Source organism: Platichthys flesus, chromosome 7 (assembly GCF_949316205.1).
Source record: "Platichthys flesus chromosome 7, fPlaFle2.1, whole genome shotgun sequence".
NCBI classification, from domain to species: domain Eukaryota; kingdom Metazoa; phylum Chordata; class Actinopteri; order Pleuronectiformes; family Pleuronectidae; genus Platichthys; species Platichthys flesus.
The window spans coordinates 10,139,449-10,157,543 of record NC_084951.1 but is presented as its reverse complement, the minus strand read 5'-3'; the positions used below and the strand labels follow the sequence as shown (position 1 = coordinate 10,157,543).

At 40.5% G+C, this 18,095-nt stretch overlaps 1 protein-coding gene across 1 annotated transcript in view; it reads right to left on the bottom strand.

The window, feature by feature from the left end:
• Positions 1–2,920: 2,920 nt before the first annotated feature.
• sema3h (sema domain, immunoglobulin domain (Ig), short basic domain, secreted, (semaphorin) 3H) overlaps positions 2,921–18,095 on the bottom strand; it is a 225,444-nt gene continuing 210,269 nt past the window's right edge. The window contains exons 9-18 of the mRNA XM_062392739.1: positions 17,082–17,151; positions 13,244–13,388; positions 12,912–13,001; positions 12,511–12,640; positions 12,287–12,375; positions 11,743–11,784; positions 10,927–11,084; positions 10,313–10,374; positions 9,851–9,993; positions 2,921–9,120 (exon numbers count right to left, since the gene is read on the bottom strand). Of these exons, the coding sequence (XP_062248723.1) occupies positions 8,662–9,120; positions 9,851–9,993; positions 10,313–10,374; positions 10,927–11,084; positions 11,743–11,784; positions 12,287–12,375; positions 12,511–12,640; positions 12,912–13,001; positions 13,244–13,388; positions 17,082–17,151 (1,388 nt within the window). The 3' untranslated portion in view covers positions 2,921–8,661. The remainder of the gene's footprint in view (positions 9,121–9,850; positions 9,994–10,312; positions 10,375–10,926; positions 11,085–11,742; positions 11,785–12,286; positions 12,376–12,510; positions 12,641–12,911; positions 13,002–13,243; positions 13,389–17,081; positions 17,152–18,095) is intronic.

Below are 18,095 nucleotides of genomic sequence, written 5' to 3'. Positions count from 1 at the left end.
CATTAACAATAACCATCACTATTGGGTGGCTTTAAACAGCATTCATTCTTAAGTCTGGTTCTGAAGGAGCGTTTTGCATGGAGCAGTATAAAAGTAGCCAGGAGACGTCATTATGTCAGAGGAGTTCAGTCACTGCTGTACACCACCCTGGCTGTTCCTTGGATCATTTGTCAGTTGACACGGTGGTAGAAATTCCCGCATCATTACAGCAGGTAGAAGAGTTACAAATAAGGAAGGTTGTTTTGTGTACAGATTTGTGCTCAGCATTAATATTGTTAAAGTAATTTTCCTTTTAACGGTAGGCAAGATTTAGTTAATGAGATATTTGAGACTTTGTATCATTTTCAGAATATGAATATTGTGACTACTTTTATGTGGATACCGGCACACAGAGGAATAAAGGGGTGGATTTATTGGCTGAGCAAGCACTAAATCATGAAGAAGTCATGGAGATTTCAAAAGAAAGAAAATAATAAAGAATGGTAGCATAGCGGGGATACAGCTCACACAGGGAGACACATGTATGCAGTGCAGCAGGAAGTGAGAGCTGTGAGGACAACAAAAAGGAGTAAAGAGAAGAACAAGGGGAGTGGGCTGAGGACATCCAACAGGATTATGTTATTATTGACATATAGAGGAGTCAGTGGAGCTTCACTGCAATAGGTATGTTAAGGAACAGGAAAACAAAAGAGGGTAATTGCAAAGCATTGAGTGGAAGAAAATGCAAATAGTATTTACCTTTGGAATAGGGAGTATGTTCCATTATCTCAAAAGAAACAGGATTGGACAAAATCATATAATCTGACCCAGATAACTGATTTACCCTCCAACGCAGGTTGCCAACCGCAACTAGACTGAACAAAGAAGTAGCAGAAGCTATCAAATGTCAAGGGTTATAAGAGATACAGTACTAAATATGGGAGAAGAAGATGAAATAGGATATTGAAACACACAGTGGATGTCTGTAATGCACCTTGCCACCCGCCAATGAGTTTATGACGGAATTCTTTCTTTCCACAGTAGCCAAAATGTTGTATTGTATTGTTGGAACTGTTGTGTTTCTCTAGAGTTTTGAAGGTCTCTCTCAACCGTCTATATAAAGGGCCTAAAGATGATTTATATTATGATTTGGCACTATACAAATCAAATTGTTTAATGACGTCAGTAACTTGGATTGTTTTGGATCTGGCTGCAACACTGTTTACCCCTGAACTCCTAAAGGGTTTTGTGGACTCAAACACTTCACCCACGCCTCCATCGGCAGAGTGGTGAGGAGGTGAATTATCCCTTTAAGGTATGTGTGTCCATTTATTTGTAGGGAAACAGATGCATGGATACATTCAGAAGCATATATGTATGTACAGATGTTTATATATTTTTTTCTCTGTTGCTGTAAGTTCCTATTTCCTTTTTTATTGTTATTTAATCAACGTTTAGAATTGTTGTTATAAATAGAATTTACAATGATAATAGATGATTGCGATGTTGTATAACCACACTGGGCTGATGGGGGAGGGGGTTGTGCGTCGGCTCTCTGCAGTTGCGGCGCAGGGGGCTAGTGACGGCATGGCAAGGGTTGGGATGGTCATGTGCCACATGCATATTCATTATTTTGTTTTTTTATTATATTATATATTATCATAGATTATATTATACTATATATTATACTATATTATAGGGTGTATGTACATGAACAATAACGTCCATTATTTGTTATTACTATAGTACAAACACAACATCCTTTCATCTCCCTCTGCTCCTCATTCCTCACTTCAGCCTACAGCTTGTCCGAGCCAATTAAACATGGACATGTACCATGGACTCATGCAGACACACACACACACACACACACACACCCTATTTCATTTCTATTTCATTTGTCAAATTCAATCGTAAACATGAGCTGACTGTTTAGCATGAAAACTTCACTGAGAGAAATGCTGCAGTGAGGTGCACATAACCCTGTCACTACAAGTAAAATGACTATTAGGAGCAAAATGGTGGAGATAAGACTCTGTGGTTGTATGACCAGAGTCATTCTGTCGTCTCATGCTGAGTGCTTGTTTTCTATGTGTTCTGTTGAAATATTTGGTATAGTTCCCAAACATTGTGTTTATAGAATCCCTTAAGAGCAGACCAATACATATTTACATGGTAAATACACAGCAGTTTAAAAGAGTGAAGTATCGCTGACCCCCTCGTTACCGCAAAAGTGGGAGAGTAAATCAAAATAATGATGAATTGATGCTGGTTATGTGAAATGATTGGAATGCTTCAGATTACTCAGCTAAACAAACCAGTAGTTTGAGATTTAATGAAAAACATGACATGTGGTCACAGAGATGAATGGTGGTTTGGTCTATAATGGTATGTTAGTGTCTTGGAATGAAGGCAGTGATGGATAATGTGCATGAAAAATCTCTGTCAGCTTGACCTATCAGTCAAGTTTGTCATTGTTAAGTTATCTTACTATAGAATGGAAGTTGTTCGCAAGCAAAAGCACCCTGAGCCGACAATCATGACACCGGCGGCATCTGAGAAGCTGAGGTATTTTGGGGCATAAACTGTAGATGGCAAAGCATCAATCACAGGTGAAGTTTGTCGTCTTTGTAATATGTAACTGCCTTAAATCAAATCTGTGGGCTTGGCTGAGGAGGCACCACAAAATCTGAAAAACTGACTGCCCTGATGTACAGTACCCTTGAACTTGCTGGGCCTTATTCTGGCAATTGAAACTGTGACCGTCAGTCCGTTACACACCTCTTTGAGGAGGTCGCACCTGTTCCAATAGCTCCATAGTGGAAGAACTAAGCATCCGCAGTAAGCCACTATTTTGTTTCACTAGACTTTGTGTGAACAGTGTGTGGATTTGCGAAAGGCACAATAAATCACAAAAAAAACGTTACATTTTGAAAGCAGACCAATACATATTTACTGAGAGAAACAAAGACTGCACACAAGAGAGGAAATCATTTGATGACAGTTTCATTCTGTCTGCAGAGAAGTCATTATGGAAAAATCACAGGCTAATATTGGCACTCAGATGTTAATACCGCATAACAAAATGAAACACGTGAGGCCATCGTAATGAATGAGGAGCAGCTCTGCACCACGTCTTTAAGTGAATCACTCAAATTAAATGGTCCACCGTTAAAATGTTGTGAGTTCAACCTCCTGTACTTGTGGTGTTTGAATCGACACACACACACACATATATATACACACTTTGAACAATCCTATATAAACAATATTCACAAGCTGGACTTTCAACAAACCTGATTATTTATATCGTTTCTGAGATTGTTGTTACATCTGGTTCATTTTTATGCGACAGAAAAACAAAATCTTGAACAGGCAGCGTGCTCCAAATCAAATCAACGTTGGTGTCTTCTCAGAGGCCACAGGGAGGTTTGAGAGCTAATGCATCACATTTGGCTTGTTGGCCTGAGCGCGTGTGTTGTTGTAAGCAGCGATTATCGAAATCTTTGCACAGCCTACACAACTAAGTTGCCTGAGGACAAATCAACATCAAACCTATCACCTATCATTGGTGGTGTGAGCGTCTATAGCTCCTCAGCTGAGCGCGTCTTCCACCTACACCTACCTGTAAGTTTAGCCCCTCAGACTTTTCAATTTACCAAAATGATAGGTGTGAAAGGTGCCTTGAAATCCAGATCAACGGACCAAACTCTAGTCAGACTTAGAGAAGTGTTCTCGTTCTGCATCAATCTGAACTGTGGTTTGAATCTTTTGTAGTGACCAAACACTGTTTGGACAGTTCGAAGTTGTGAACCAATTGCAGGAGGTTAAGACAGAGTTAAATAATCAAGGGTGTTAAATCACAGTTACGCAGGCTCACTGTATTGCTTAGGCTTCACCTCTGATAATATAATGTTTGAATGACGGGCACATTCATTTGAACTAGCGTCGATGCACTTGATGTTTGCGGTGCTGGTAATAATATCATAATGACAAAACAGTGGCATCAGAATGTCAGACGTGAATCCTGTGGAGAATTTGTTGCCGTTGTGAACACGTCTCTGCAGAGATCGCCCACTGTGTTGTGCATGTGTTTAAGAAAAAATACAGAAAAAGTCCAGATCGAATAGTCCGAAGATCCTTAGCAGGATAAGTCTGAAAATTGTTTTACAAAAAGGTTATGTTCACTCCCTTAATTACAATAAGAATCCAGAATTAACCGGATCAAATGTAAGATCTTGGTCTGGACTTTGAGGTTTGAAAACACCCTTAAACTCAGCAGGAGGGCGACTACATGTATTTCCTTAAATGTTGAAATGTAAACTATATGATTTTTATATTTCCCACTACACCATAGCTATTTGTATGGTATATATGGACAGACAGTGTGTTTCAACAAGATATAACAACAAATATATTTAAAAAAAAAATTATGAATTTGACACATTATACAACTCAGTTCATCAGTGGATGCTCATTTAGCTGTCAACATTAATCGTGTCTCCCAGGGACACTGAAGGCAGCACGCCTGCCTGAAGTGCAAACACTCTGTATCTGCTGTTAACACCAAGAGAGATGTGTTTACTCATATTTGCTCTAAATTATGTACCTGACAGCAGCACAGGAACACGCCAAATCTTGAATTCATTTGGATCACGCTGCTCGCTTCACGTTCGCCCACATGCACCCTTTCCTTTTTGAGACGAGGCTATATCTGACATATTTCACACTTCCAACAACACCTCAGACTCACATTCCTCCCCATAAACCCTCTTTCTCTTTCCTGAAACACTCTCACACAGAACCAGCTCAGCACTGGTTAGCTCTTTCATGTGGCCAAAGCCAAGATGCCAAGAAGCCAAGCCCATGTTAATGCTCTGCAGACTCTCACTGCTTCGAGTCATTTTGGTTTATTTAGCTTTCTGCATCAAAAGTGTCTCAGATCCATTTCTCCAGAGCTCTGAACGGCTGGGCGTCAGACCCTCTCACTCCGATCCCACAAATTTCAGACATACACAAAGACATATAGACGTATGTTGCGGGCACAGACACACACAGGCACACACAAACACACTGCACATTCCCTAACAACATCCCCTCCGTACCCTTACCTTAACCATCCCAACTGAACCTTTAATCCTAATTTCAACCTAATTTTAGTCCTTATCCCTTGCGTTAAAACGTCAACCCTCAAACAGGCATGAGGCGTCCAGCTAGTTGGTCCCCACAAAGCTATTGGACCCCAAGTATAGTGGGTTTCTTAGTTCCAAACCTCAAACATAGTAAAACACGGTTACATACACAGACGTGTAAAGCCAGATGAGCAAAGGAACTGATGTCATATAGATTTACTATAGGCAAGATTGCGTGCTCAGCATCATCGTTGTGGGATGAAACTAAATATACGAAAATACGAGAGGCTGTAATTATTGGACGAAGCCAAGCATATAAATGTATCTTCTTCCAGTAAAGCACACAAAATAAAGTTTTAAGCTTTAATTCACTCAGGCTGTCTGGCTTTCTCTTACTCCTACTCCATCCTCTCATGTCAACCAATAAACGTCAGAAGCATTCGATATGTTCATGTCTAAAACAGTCGGATATGTGAACAACTGAACTATCACCATATCATCTTATCGTATATATCGAATACTCCTAGATGTAAATACACTTTTAGTTTCCACAGCCTCCATTCAAATTAGTCTTTACTTTTTAAGGTCTGTGAGATGGCCAAGATTCTCTGGAAATCTAGTAAAAAGAAAAACGAAAAGACCAACAAGCACACTCGTTAAATAAGTCTTGAAACCTGAAGGAGAGCTTGAAGCGTTTCCCCAAAAAACCTGACTCACAATGTGCGAAACAAGGATTTTCACTCCAGATTAATAAACAAATAAATAGGCGGAAAGTTAAATAGACTTAGAACAAGTTGTGATGTTTAACATTTTAACATTAAGAACAAATCACAATTTACTGCTTTGCAAAGTCAGTGAAGTCGCTCAGATCCTCTTGATGTTAAGCACTTTCTCATGGTCCAGCTTTGTATAATGATGATGGCTTCTTTATTACACAGTGGCCCACTTCATCATTTACAGCAACATGTCTTTACCAGCTGGAGCTGCAGGAGGAGCAACGGATCACTCCACTTCTTCAAAGTCACATGCGGTCCATTTTGGACGTTGAGCCGTAGGTTGAGAAACATGCATGATCTGTACAAAGTCTTGACGCAGTTCAGTTCCAAGTTAGGTCCATTTTCAAACAGGGTTCTCTTGTCCATGTTGTATCCAACATGAATGGAAATCTTTTTTGACGATTCAGTGGAGTTAACCGACACCATCTCAATAACATCAAAATATTTTGTCCAATAGAAACAGAGCCACAAAATATTCACATTTTTACTTGTTTGAATTTTTTTCTTCTTTCTTTTTGCTGTGTTCTACTTTATTTTGTTCTGTACTGTAATCTTGGATCAAGCAGGCACAATAATTTCCTTCCAGATTAATACAGTCTTGTCTCTTATCTTATCTCGAAAAACACTGTTTTGAATATTACCAATCAAAACTGTACTTTGTGGTATGCCAAAAATGTCTCAAAGAGATCGGTCTGATTATGACTTAGATTGAGTTACTATAAAGGCCTGATTGTGATTCATACATTTGCAGCAACATAATTTTGTTTAAGAAACTCAAGCAGCAAAAAGTAAGTTGTGTAGATTTCTCTGTAGACTGGACAAGATGTGCAGACGTTAACTTTGTTGCACAGAAAATTAACCTTAACATGTTTCTTACATCTGTACACTGATGAAACAAACCAATACTCAAAATACGACTGAGCATTTTTCTGACATTATAAAACACACCACATCCAACCTTTATTTGGCTCACCACACCTGTGCTGAACAGCTTTTTTGCTGCGTGGCACAAAATAAGTGCAGCTATGGACTGAACCAAACACAGAGGAGAACATAAAGGAAACTTCTCCTGTGGTGCGTTTGCACGGCAGCAACACACAACACTAACGACCTGGGAAAGTAGATCTGCAACCTCATCAAAGTGGTCGCTGCCTTTCATCTTTATGGGCCGCGGTCAGTAATCTTGTGGTCAGACTCCGCCTATCTCAACAAACCAAAAAGGCTTTAGTTTAAGTTGAATTGCTGAAGGGACTTTATGTTAAACTGTTACATATCCAAAATCAGTGCTGTTTGCGATCTAAATCATCACTTTTTCAAAGTTGCTGCTCTGTTTATATTACATTACATTGATAGCTAATAATTGAAGTCTGAAGATTTTACCCTTTAATTATCAATCACTGCTGATAGTTTTCCACAACATACTGAGATTTTAGATCAATGAGGTTTCCACTAAGAGGATACAAGATATCTTTCGTTTCTATTTTAGCTTTGTAGCATTATGAACATTGACAGACAATACCATACAACAGCTGTATCCTTTTGTTTTTATGTCTTCTTATTGTTAACTTTTCAATCATGTATCTCGACAATGCTGCTTGTGAGCAGCCGATCTTCAGGCTACATCCATACAACTACTTTTTTGTTTAAACACAACAAAGGTTTTGTTCTACACTGGTAGCCAAGGCTAATGCCAGTTGTTTTCTTACAGAAGGGGTCATGTGATAGAAGCCTGATAAATCAGCAAATATGTTTAACCGAAAAGACCCAGTCTGCAAGCGGTTGCAAGCTGAGCTGAGATGTCTGAAAACAGTTTTCAGATATCTCACTTTCTGCCCATTCAGATTACAAGGTAGCGCTTAAAATTTTAAAATAACAGAGCCAGACTCTCCAACTCTAGAGAAGTGTGGACACCAGGCGTATCCGTCGCAGAGCTGATACATTTTCAAACAAAGTAGTACGGATGTAGCGTCAGTTCTCCATTGACGGACGGAGTATACTTGAAATTTGAGCTCAACACAACAGAAAGTTTGAAAAATGCTTCTTGCAACTGCAATTAAATGACCTTTAACCAAAAAAAGGCAACATGATGCATTTTTCAAGTTTCTGCACATGAAAATCAATGGAAACCAGTGTCTGCCTTGAAGGTAGGAAATCAATCAAAAAACATCTGTTCTGTTTTGGAGCATAATTGACATTGTGTGATTTGTAATTAATGGGCAGAAACATTCAGAAACCTGGTGGTGCTTTAAGACAGCAATCATTTCATATGGGTTGGATTATATTTTTTTCAACTGCAAAACTTCTGGAACAAGACTCCTATTTAATGTATTTTTTGTAGAGAATGTAAATTCAAAGCATTCCTTTTACACGTCCTTGTCACGAGGCCGAGTCAGTCAAACTGAGTGATCCGGACATGCTGCTCATCCTTCATTCAGCATGCTTCGCAACCTCTACATGTAATCTACTTCTCTTTTGTCCAGGTCAAACAGTCTTTGCTGTTCACATCCTCCTGTACATACTTCAGTTCTTTGTGTAGCTTAGTTTGAAAGCTATGAAAGTAATGAAAAGATGCCATTTTTATTTGTAGGTAAGTGCATGCTCATGACGTAGTCTCTGTACATACAGTATGTTTGTGTCTAAGTGTATTAAGTTAAGTGTGTGTGTGTGTGTGTGTGTGTACATGTGTCCAAGTATGTGTATGTGTGTGTATTCATGTATATGTAACATAAATGTGTGCACGTCACTGGAATCCTCCCTCCTGCTCTGCGAAACATTCAAGCGCTTCTTGGCGCCCTCTGCTGAGGCTTGCTCCTGCTCTTCCTCCCTGCTGCTCTTCCTCCCCCTCCTCCTCCTCCACGCCCTCCCCCATGCTTGTGCCTTTCTCCTCTCTCTTTCTCCTTGTTTGGCTCCACCATCATGTCACCATGACGACGGTGGTAGCGTGGGGGGCGGTATCCCAGGGCCCTGCAGTGCTGGCCGACATTTCCCGGGTGAATCAGCGCCATCACGTCCTCGTACCAGGGCTTGGGTCCCCTGCTCTGATAGGATGAGCTGGACCAGGAAGCGAAGAGGTGGTTGGCTGAGGAGCTCCAGACAGCTAGACGAACAGTGACGGCGGTCCAGTGGTAGCCATGCTCCTCCACCTGGCAGTGGTAGACACCGCCATGAGACAGCTCGGCTCGACGAATCAGAACACCCCGCTCGATAACCACCAGCTGGTCACCTGTTACCACCTGAGCAGGGAGACAGATAGATGATTGATGAGTGCATCACCAAGTGCTTATATTTGGTAGAGCATCTTGATCACCACCTGGTGGCTTGCTGCATTATAGGCCATACACACTGCCTATACCATGTTAGTGTATGGGAGTTATTATCACATTGATATTTATTCTAGTGCTGAAGACTGTATCTTAACATTCAAGTGTTGGACAAACTCAAAACTGCAATATGCAAGCTGTAGGGATCATGCCAGTCTGACTGTGAGGCTCAAGTACAAACCACTAAGCTCCCTCTCCCTAACCCTGGTCCACTCCACCCAGGAGCGAGGCCACAGTGCAGCCCTGAAGGCAGACGGTCCTGGCCCAGCCCTAAACCGGGATCCTCATTATGTTCGCTGTCTCAGCAGCTTGCTAACCTGTGAGTCAACCATGAAGGCATATGGAGTTAAGCCTCAGTGAGAGAGGAGCAGTTGACCAGAGGCATGTTTATACAATGATTGACAGCTGTGAGCTCCCAACCCTAACTTTGGCCTTGTCTGGTTGGTTAGAGTGGAAAGAAGAACGTATAAAGAATATCTCTGCCCTGGTGGCAGGCTGCTCAATGAGTCACAGAAGCCTTTGACAGCACCTATCCGCCTCTAGATATATTTAGATGCATATTTCCTCTTAAGATATTGGAAAAAGTGTATCTATAAGATTATCCTGTATTTATATATAATTAGTTTTAATATTTCAAAAGTACCTGGTTTAGTTCAGGACTGTTCTCTCCAGCCTGTTTGTACCAGGTAACAGCAGCATGTCTGGATCGAGGGAGACACTCCAGGTAGGTGCTGTTACCCTCAGCAACCATCATCACCCTCTGCTCCGCCTCCACCTGCAGCACGGCTGAGAGACAGTGAGAAAAAGATGTGACAGCTTGGTTAACTGTGTTTCCAGCAGGGACAATGACAGAAACAAGTCCGGGAATTTTGGGTTCAACCCTGATAAAGTCTCATAGTTCTGCCCATTTGTTGGCAACCCGATATATTCTATTTATTAGGCATTTAGTATCACTATGTTTTAAGTTGTAGAGTTGTTATAACATGAAATGTTGTTCTCTATTTATAAGCTATTTAAAATAACACTTACTTTGATGCTGTTACTTTGCAAAGTATCAGTAAAGTATCAGTGAACAAACATGTTGAACGGTGTATTGTTTCCTCACCTCCCTGTCTGACACACTGAGTGAGCGGATCCTCTTCCTCCCCTAAATGACGAGCATTCCTCCTGTGGAGAAAACGTAATAAGCTTAAGAAAGAATCTCAACCAGCAGGTCACCAATCAATGCAATTACTTCCTATAACAGAGAAGTGTTACATGGAACCAAATGAAAACAACAGTAGTGTGGCAAAGTTTGTCCTATATGTTGTGGTGCAGAAAAGATCACTGCTAATTAAATCTACTTGGTAGAATCAATTTACTTCACAAATTTAATGCCAATTGAGCTTATAAGTGTTATTACATTTTGTGCCGCAGTTGAGATCTTGTCTTATGGTGAGGACTGTGGCACTGAGGAAAAGTTCCACAAAAAGCATAGGCAACTGCGCATTTCATGGAAAGTGTTGTTCAAGAGGAAAAAATACTTTAATCTGAACGATCTCAAAGATGTAATTGAGATGTACCTTTGGCCGTGTTTCAAACTATAAACTATTTTGGTTTAACCCGATTTAAGAGGATCAAATCCACATGTTTGTTATCCAGAGGGGGAAAAAGGCAGTTGTCAGTGATTTCCAGTAAACGGCATATGGTTCCGAGCAGATCTGTAGTAATTCACTATACCTGCGCACAGTGGGCATGTAGGGGCTGCAGGCGTGTCCGTCCCAGGTGCAGTAGGGATCTCTGGCCAGGCAGCACTCTGCGCACGCCTGACCGTACAACTCACACTGGTACAGGGCGAGCTGGGACACACCCTCCCTGGAGCCCACAAACAACCACTGCTGGAGGTGGAGAAGGAGGAGGTAGAGGAGGAGGTGGAGGAGACAGAGAGAAATTGAGTCATAGGAACAAAGATGGTTGGAAAAGGGAGTGAAGGATGGTTGAGGAAAAGGAAGGAGGAATGGAAGCAGGAATCAGTAGGGGGGAGGAGGAGAGTTAAATAGAGAGACATGAGAGAAAGGGGGGTATTTAGTTTGCTCCAAAAAACAAAAGAGACAAACTGACAATCAATGGCTAAATCAGATTCATCCTCAACCACTGAGTCACACATCTAACTCACAGTGTAACAATGTCAGTGTGGCCTGTTTGTGTGGTGTGTTTTTCATGAAACCCAGACAATTTGAATAATGCAAGGTGTATTTCTGTATGTGTGTTTGTGTGTGTGTGTGTGTGTGTGAGTGTGTGTGTGTGTGTGTGTGTGTGTAGCATCTCTTCATTACTGCTCTGACTGAGAGGTGGGGTAACCATAGCAACTGGTGATGAAGCTGTCCTTGGAGATATAAGGTGGAGATGTGAGTGATAAGTGTGATGTTGTGTGTCTGTGTATGTGTGTGTGTGTGTGTGTGTGTGTGTGTGTGTGTGTGTGTGTGTGTGTGTGTGTGTGTGAGAGTATGGAAGTTTCGAAGAGAGTTTTTGTCTCCATCTCTTTTCATCTCTTACCTTTTTCTTTGAGAGTGTCATGGCTGTTACAGGTGATTTGTGCTGTGAACGAGAGAGAAGCAAACATATTGAGTTTCAAACTTAACAATAGATAGATAGATAGATAGATAGATAGATAGATAGATAGATAGATAGATAGATAGATAGATAGATAGATAGATAGATAGATAGATTGATTGATTAATTGAATGCAGCTGCCAACTATAAATGGGCATATTTTATATTCCTGCTACTCTATAATGTAATGATTCAGATATCATATGTACTGATCAATACGTTTTATTTCATTGTTTTTATTATTTTTGTATGGAAATGAACAGTTTGCTGCTGATACAGTTTAATTAATTAATTAAATCTTAAGCTGTCATGCTTTGTCAAGTCTAGACTGACTTGAAGACTACTCTGCATTATACTCGATAATCTAACTGAAACAAAGTAAGAGAAAGTTTCAAATGTCTGTGAGTCAATGTTCAGATTGTACAGAAACAAAGATACAGTGGTTTGCAGTAAAATCTGTGGTGCAACACTGTGTTTGTTGTTGTACCTGAAAGACCTGGAGCTGCTCCAGAGTGACCTCATGACTCTGACCGTGTTCTCTGGGCAGATGGATGGCTTTCAGCACCAGACCGGAGTCTGCAGCAAAAGAAACATCACTTTTTTAAAGTTTTACTGTGAAACAAACAAACATCACATTTCCCCTCAGGGTTAAAGCTCAGACCTAAACTTTTGAAAACTTAGAGAAAGAGTCCATTGCACACACTCTCATACCTGTGCCGATGAACAGAACATCATAGGTGCCGTCCACCGCCTCCACTCGGTCCACCAGCAATTTGGTGAACTTGTAGTGGACACCGACTCTGACCAGGAGTGGGCGCTCTCCCAGTGGTAGCACATTTTCCTAGAACAATAAGGTTTTTAATTTGATACCAACGCATCCCATGATTTTACTGGACTTGTGGTATGAACTAATAGCCTTTTTGTAACCCATATATATATTTTCTTTCTTCCTTTCTTTCTGTTATTGCCCTTCTTTTGATAAACGATCACATGACAAAAGTGTTTTTAATTGCCCTTGTTACTTTGTCTTGTGCAGTACTTTGTTACATTGAATATAAATAAAGTTTACTATTGTATAATTATTGTTAAATAATGTGAATCATTAGCCGAACCTGCAGCAGCGGGTGTGTCCTGCTGAAGAAGATGACGTCGTCAGGATACTCTCTGGTCGAACTGTAGCTTCCATATGTGCTGCTTGGACACTGACAGAGAGGTAAAGAGGGAAGAAAATTGTCAAAAGGATACATTCTGTAAACATGGTGTAATTTATATTTAAAATTAAGTCGACTATTTTTTTCAGTTTATTGGCTATGTTGCAGTAACTGAGTGTAGTCATAATTGTGCATTTGCTACATTTATACTTCTTTGTTGACTGTATAACTTCATGCACCAAATGGTGAGGGTATTAACTGAACATTTGAAGATGTTTTGAAGTTTCACTTACAGTTCCTGGTCGTGGGTAGGGCACCTTGCCTGTAAACTCTGCCCACTTATACTGAGGCCCCTCCTTGTGTAAGAAGTTTCCCTTAAAAGCCCGAACGACATCCTCCATCCGGTAAACGCACACAGCCGAACCATTCAGAATATCACTGAGGATAAACAAGAAGGTGCACAGGAAGGAGAGAAGTCATTAACAGCAACCTTCATCCAGCCATCATGAGTAAAAGCATGGGCTGAGCATTGCTGCCATGGTCTCTAATCTGTAAGTTAAAGAAGGATGTGATGTACTGTATGAAGAGCTCTGAGTCATTGTGGCTTTTCAGCTCTTCACCAAACCAAAGTTTAGCTTGGATGAACACTCTGCTTTTAGCACATCAGTCCTGACCACAACACATCCCATCCACTGTAGTTAAGATCATGGTTTACATTTTTGGCAAAGTGTGTCAGAGTTGAAGATTCCAGCCGTGTTTAATGGCAGAGCTGCTGGAATCCGAACAGAGAGACAGGCCGTGTTGGGATGGTGATGGTCACACAATGGTTTCACTCAGTATAGACAGCTGACACATACTATGGAGTTGTTAAAATAATACTGTGACTGATTTATCAGGAATCCCTGATGAAAACAACTGTAAAATTTCTACAAAGCCGACACTGCTGATAGTTACATCCAAATAAAATCCACTGTTAACACAAGTATACATAATAATTCATAGTTCGCTTGAATCTGAATTCATGTGTTAACAAACACTTCTAAAGAATCAAAGTTTGGTGACTGACCTGATATGAAGCTGAGCAGTAAAGGTTACCATCCTGTCATAACATATGGAGTCACCCATGTAAGAAACATAGGAGGCTTTCCTTCTCTGCCAACATTTCATGAACCTCAAATTTCCTATAGCTGATATTTTCACTTCATCAAAAAACGTTTCTCAGTGCTCTCGCTTAAGAGCCATTTTCCTACTCAGTATGCTGGATTTTAATTGAGCCCTTTTGAATTTTGTCCAATGTGAAACTTAGTGCCCACATTCAGCAAACCATCATCTATACGGCTCACGGATTGGCTGACAATGGACAAGAGGCAGGGTACACCTGGAGGTAGAGGCCTTTTCACCTCTGCATTCCAAAGAGTCCTTGGTGAGCCCAAATGGCCCCTGACAGCTGTGCATACAGTGTGAATGAATGTGAGTGTAAAAGGGTGAATGCAACTTGTTCTGTAAAGCTATTGTTCTGTAAAGAGTGGTTGATAAAACTGGAAAAGCACTTTATAAATACAGGCCATTTACGGGTCGCCAGTGAATGCCATTGAGGGCTGACGTACAGGGACAAACAACCATTCTCATCTCCAGGCTATTTAGATTGTACAATTAACATAAGCTGCATGTCTTCGAATCCGACTCAAACCATGAAACGTCTTGCTTCAAGGCGACAGAGTAGACAAGAGAATGTCAAAAAATGGCTAAATGTATTATTGCCAGAAGTTTCTGGTCTTCAAGTTTTCCCTTTAACTAAGCAGAAATCACCAAAGCAATTGCTCAAATTATGGTATGAATGTTATTACCAGGGTTTGAGGAGCATTTAAGAATTGGTGAAAAAATTGACCTCCATGGACAATAGGAGACCAAGGTTGTATTTACTGAAAACCCAACCACAAGCTTTCTTGAAATATTCAGTGTAATCGACAACTCGCCATATTCTGATAATTGATCAAGTCTTAAATGTCTCTTAAAATACTAAAAACACACAAAAGAAAATGACTATCATTGAAAATGCAAATGCTTTCTAAATTAGAATTTTATTTAATTTTTATAAAAAAAATTAGCTTTTTAAATATGAGTTAATGAAAGCAAAGAAAAAAGACAAACCTAAAAAACAACCTTCTGTTTAGTAAGGCTCAGTAGCTAAATAAATCCAATCGGCTGTTTCTAACACATTGCATGTGATTTATGACAATTCATATAAAAAAAGGAAAAGATTAATAAATAAATTAAATAAAAGCATAAATCCTCTTTTGGCTTCATCACAAGAGGAAGAAAAATGTCAAATGTGTGAAATCATAACTGCAGCGCAGAGAGAAGTTTCCATTCAGGGGGCGTGACCTTCCTGCACTCTGCACTCCTGTGGTCGGGACCCCACCCCTGAGTGATGCCTTGGAGTTCTGTCTGATCCCCTCTCGGATTCCATGCACACTTTCCAAAACCCCAAAAACAGACCAACTCCCTGTTTGGCCACGCCAAACGCTGTCATACGTCTGCTGCTACTGTGGAGCGCTGGGGTCCAGCTCTGAAACTGGATTATTCTCAGAGCATGTGGTTCTGTCAGTGAGTGGAAGAAAAAAAGCTACAGGCTTTTACTCACTCGCTAATTTGATCTGGACTTTCCTCACTTAATAGTGTTTTCCTGTCTGTGGACTGTTGTTGTTAAACCTGTTTTCTGTCTCTAACATGCATTCTGTTATCTGTTCCTGTCGCTGTGTTTAAATGTCTGTCTGCCTTCCATCATATCACTGCTCTGTTCCAGATGTAACAAAGATATTTTTCTCTCCCTCTCCCTGGGGATCATTAAAGTATTTCTGATTATGTTATGAATGTCTATAACTCTAGATAGTTATTATTTTGCAATACCAACATAAAGCATACTGCATACATACTGTAATAAGGCCCAGGTCACTGCTGCTTCATATTTTCCATGTTTTGTTATCAAGTTTGTAGTGGCACAGTATGTACTCATTCTGGTTTGACCTCTGTATATTAGTAACATTTATTTTGCATTTTGTCTTCTGTATGTTTTTCTTTGATGACTTTCTTTTTCTCAAGGTCTAAAAGTAGCTTGAGGTCACAGAGATGTTATGGACTGTTTCTTTAAATGAGAGAGTTTGAGTCAAAAGGGTTGGAGTGCCTGAGAAAAGTATGATACAAGTCAAGATCCACACAAACACACAGGCGCACACACAACAGACACACCACACACACAGTACACTACACTTTCATTTGGCAGACGCATATATCCAAAGCGAATTACTGCATTCAACATCTATGAGGGGCCATTTAGGGGCTCTTGCCCAAGGACACTTCGGCATGGCGTTCGGGAAGACTGAAGATTGAACCACTGACCTTCCGGTTGAAGGAAAACCACTCTACCCCCTAAGCCATAGCCACCCACCCACACAGAGTGTTGACATCATGGCTTAGATGTTATCTTGTCTGCCTTTCAACAGACTCATGATGACACACACTGTAGGCAAATGCAGTCGTTTTTTTACTATTTAAAGATACAATTTAATGAAAAGTAACCTTTTTCAACTCTTGCCAACCAAATTCTCCACATCCCAATATAACCCATGTCCAGATAAAGTTCATATAAAGCTGCATCTACATGTTATGTATAAATCCTTATCTTTCACATCTTGAAAAGAGGAAGAGAGAAATCTCTAAATTGGCCCCATGTCATCTGCCTTTTAATCAATGACTTTGATATTATATGGCAGCTATTAAATCTTTAATTAAATGTCTCATTTAGACACTTGCAGTACCTACTGCTGCCTCTGAGGGCTGCAAAAGTGCATAACTGCCTATCGCCCAGAACACACTGATTAAGTCTCATGTGTGAAACGTTTGGTTTGTGGTTGTTAGTCATGCTAAAAATGCAATGCTTTTTGTATCACTTTGAGGTGACCATGACCAAAACTTCTCCACCCATTAGAAATGTATGACACCCCCAGTCACGCCCATTCATCACACCACTGGAATTTGTTTGTATCTACACAAGGGTGCGCAAATTGTAAACAGTTTATAAAGTTTGAAGAAACTGGAATGTGGTGTTTAGTGTTTAACAGAGGAACCTACCTCGACGTGGTGAACAGGCCGTAGATGAGAGGGTTCTTCTTGTCTTTCCCCTGGAGGACAAAGATGTCCTCTGGATAGAGAGAATAGGGAATAGGAAAGGGACAAGAAAAATTGATAAACGTTAGACACACCACAGTAGATATTCTAAATAAAAACCTTACCGCAGAAGTGATTCATTTGTTGTGCGACAGGTTTGTGTGTAATGTTCTTGAATCTGTGTAAGTGTATAAGCGTTTGGGGGTGGTATTTGGTGCTCATTAATTGTATGCCAGTGTGTGTGTGTATGCCTGTGTGCATCTATCAGTCTGACTGTGTGACTAATAGCATCGGGCGTGCTGGCAGCATGGCTGACTGGCTGCTTGTAATGAATCCGTAGCCATTAATAACCGGCCCCAGTGGGAGAGCTGAGCGCTCAGTCCGCCACAGGAGAACGACACCTGCTGTCACACACACTAACACCACGCCTCAGCCTTCGCTCTTTATTTAAAACACAGTGGATCACATGTGATATGTTTTTCTCACTTTGGTGTTTCTCCGACTGTCGTCGCTCACACTGAGCAATCAGGTGGAGTGTGGATTTTCTCTCGTTCCATCTGTCTGTCTTTCTAACCTGGTAACTCATAAACCATCGGACCAAACTTAGCATTCCTTTTCATGGTTTTCCAAGCATTTGAACTCCAAATTGATTGTGACCCCAAGTCTTGACATTGACAGATTTAATATGATGTCTCTTTGATAAATGACAATAACTAAAGCTTTGTGTACCAACTAGGCACAATAGCAACACCCTGGGCCACAGGTCAGAATAAATCTATTACGGCGCTGGTCAAATTAATTTACTAATAAAAAAAAAAAAAAATCCAATAAAGGTTTAATTCAAGATTTACTGCAGAGTTTTGGCCACTTCTAACATCATGGAGTAAGACTTTTGTGAACCTATCCGATTTATTGTTTGAGCTTCAGTAAAAGTGTTTATGAGGCTGTAACCTTCAAAAGTGCAGTCTGAGATGTTGT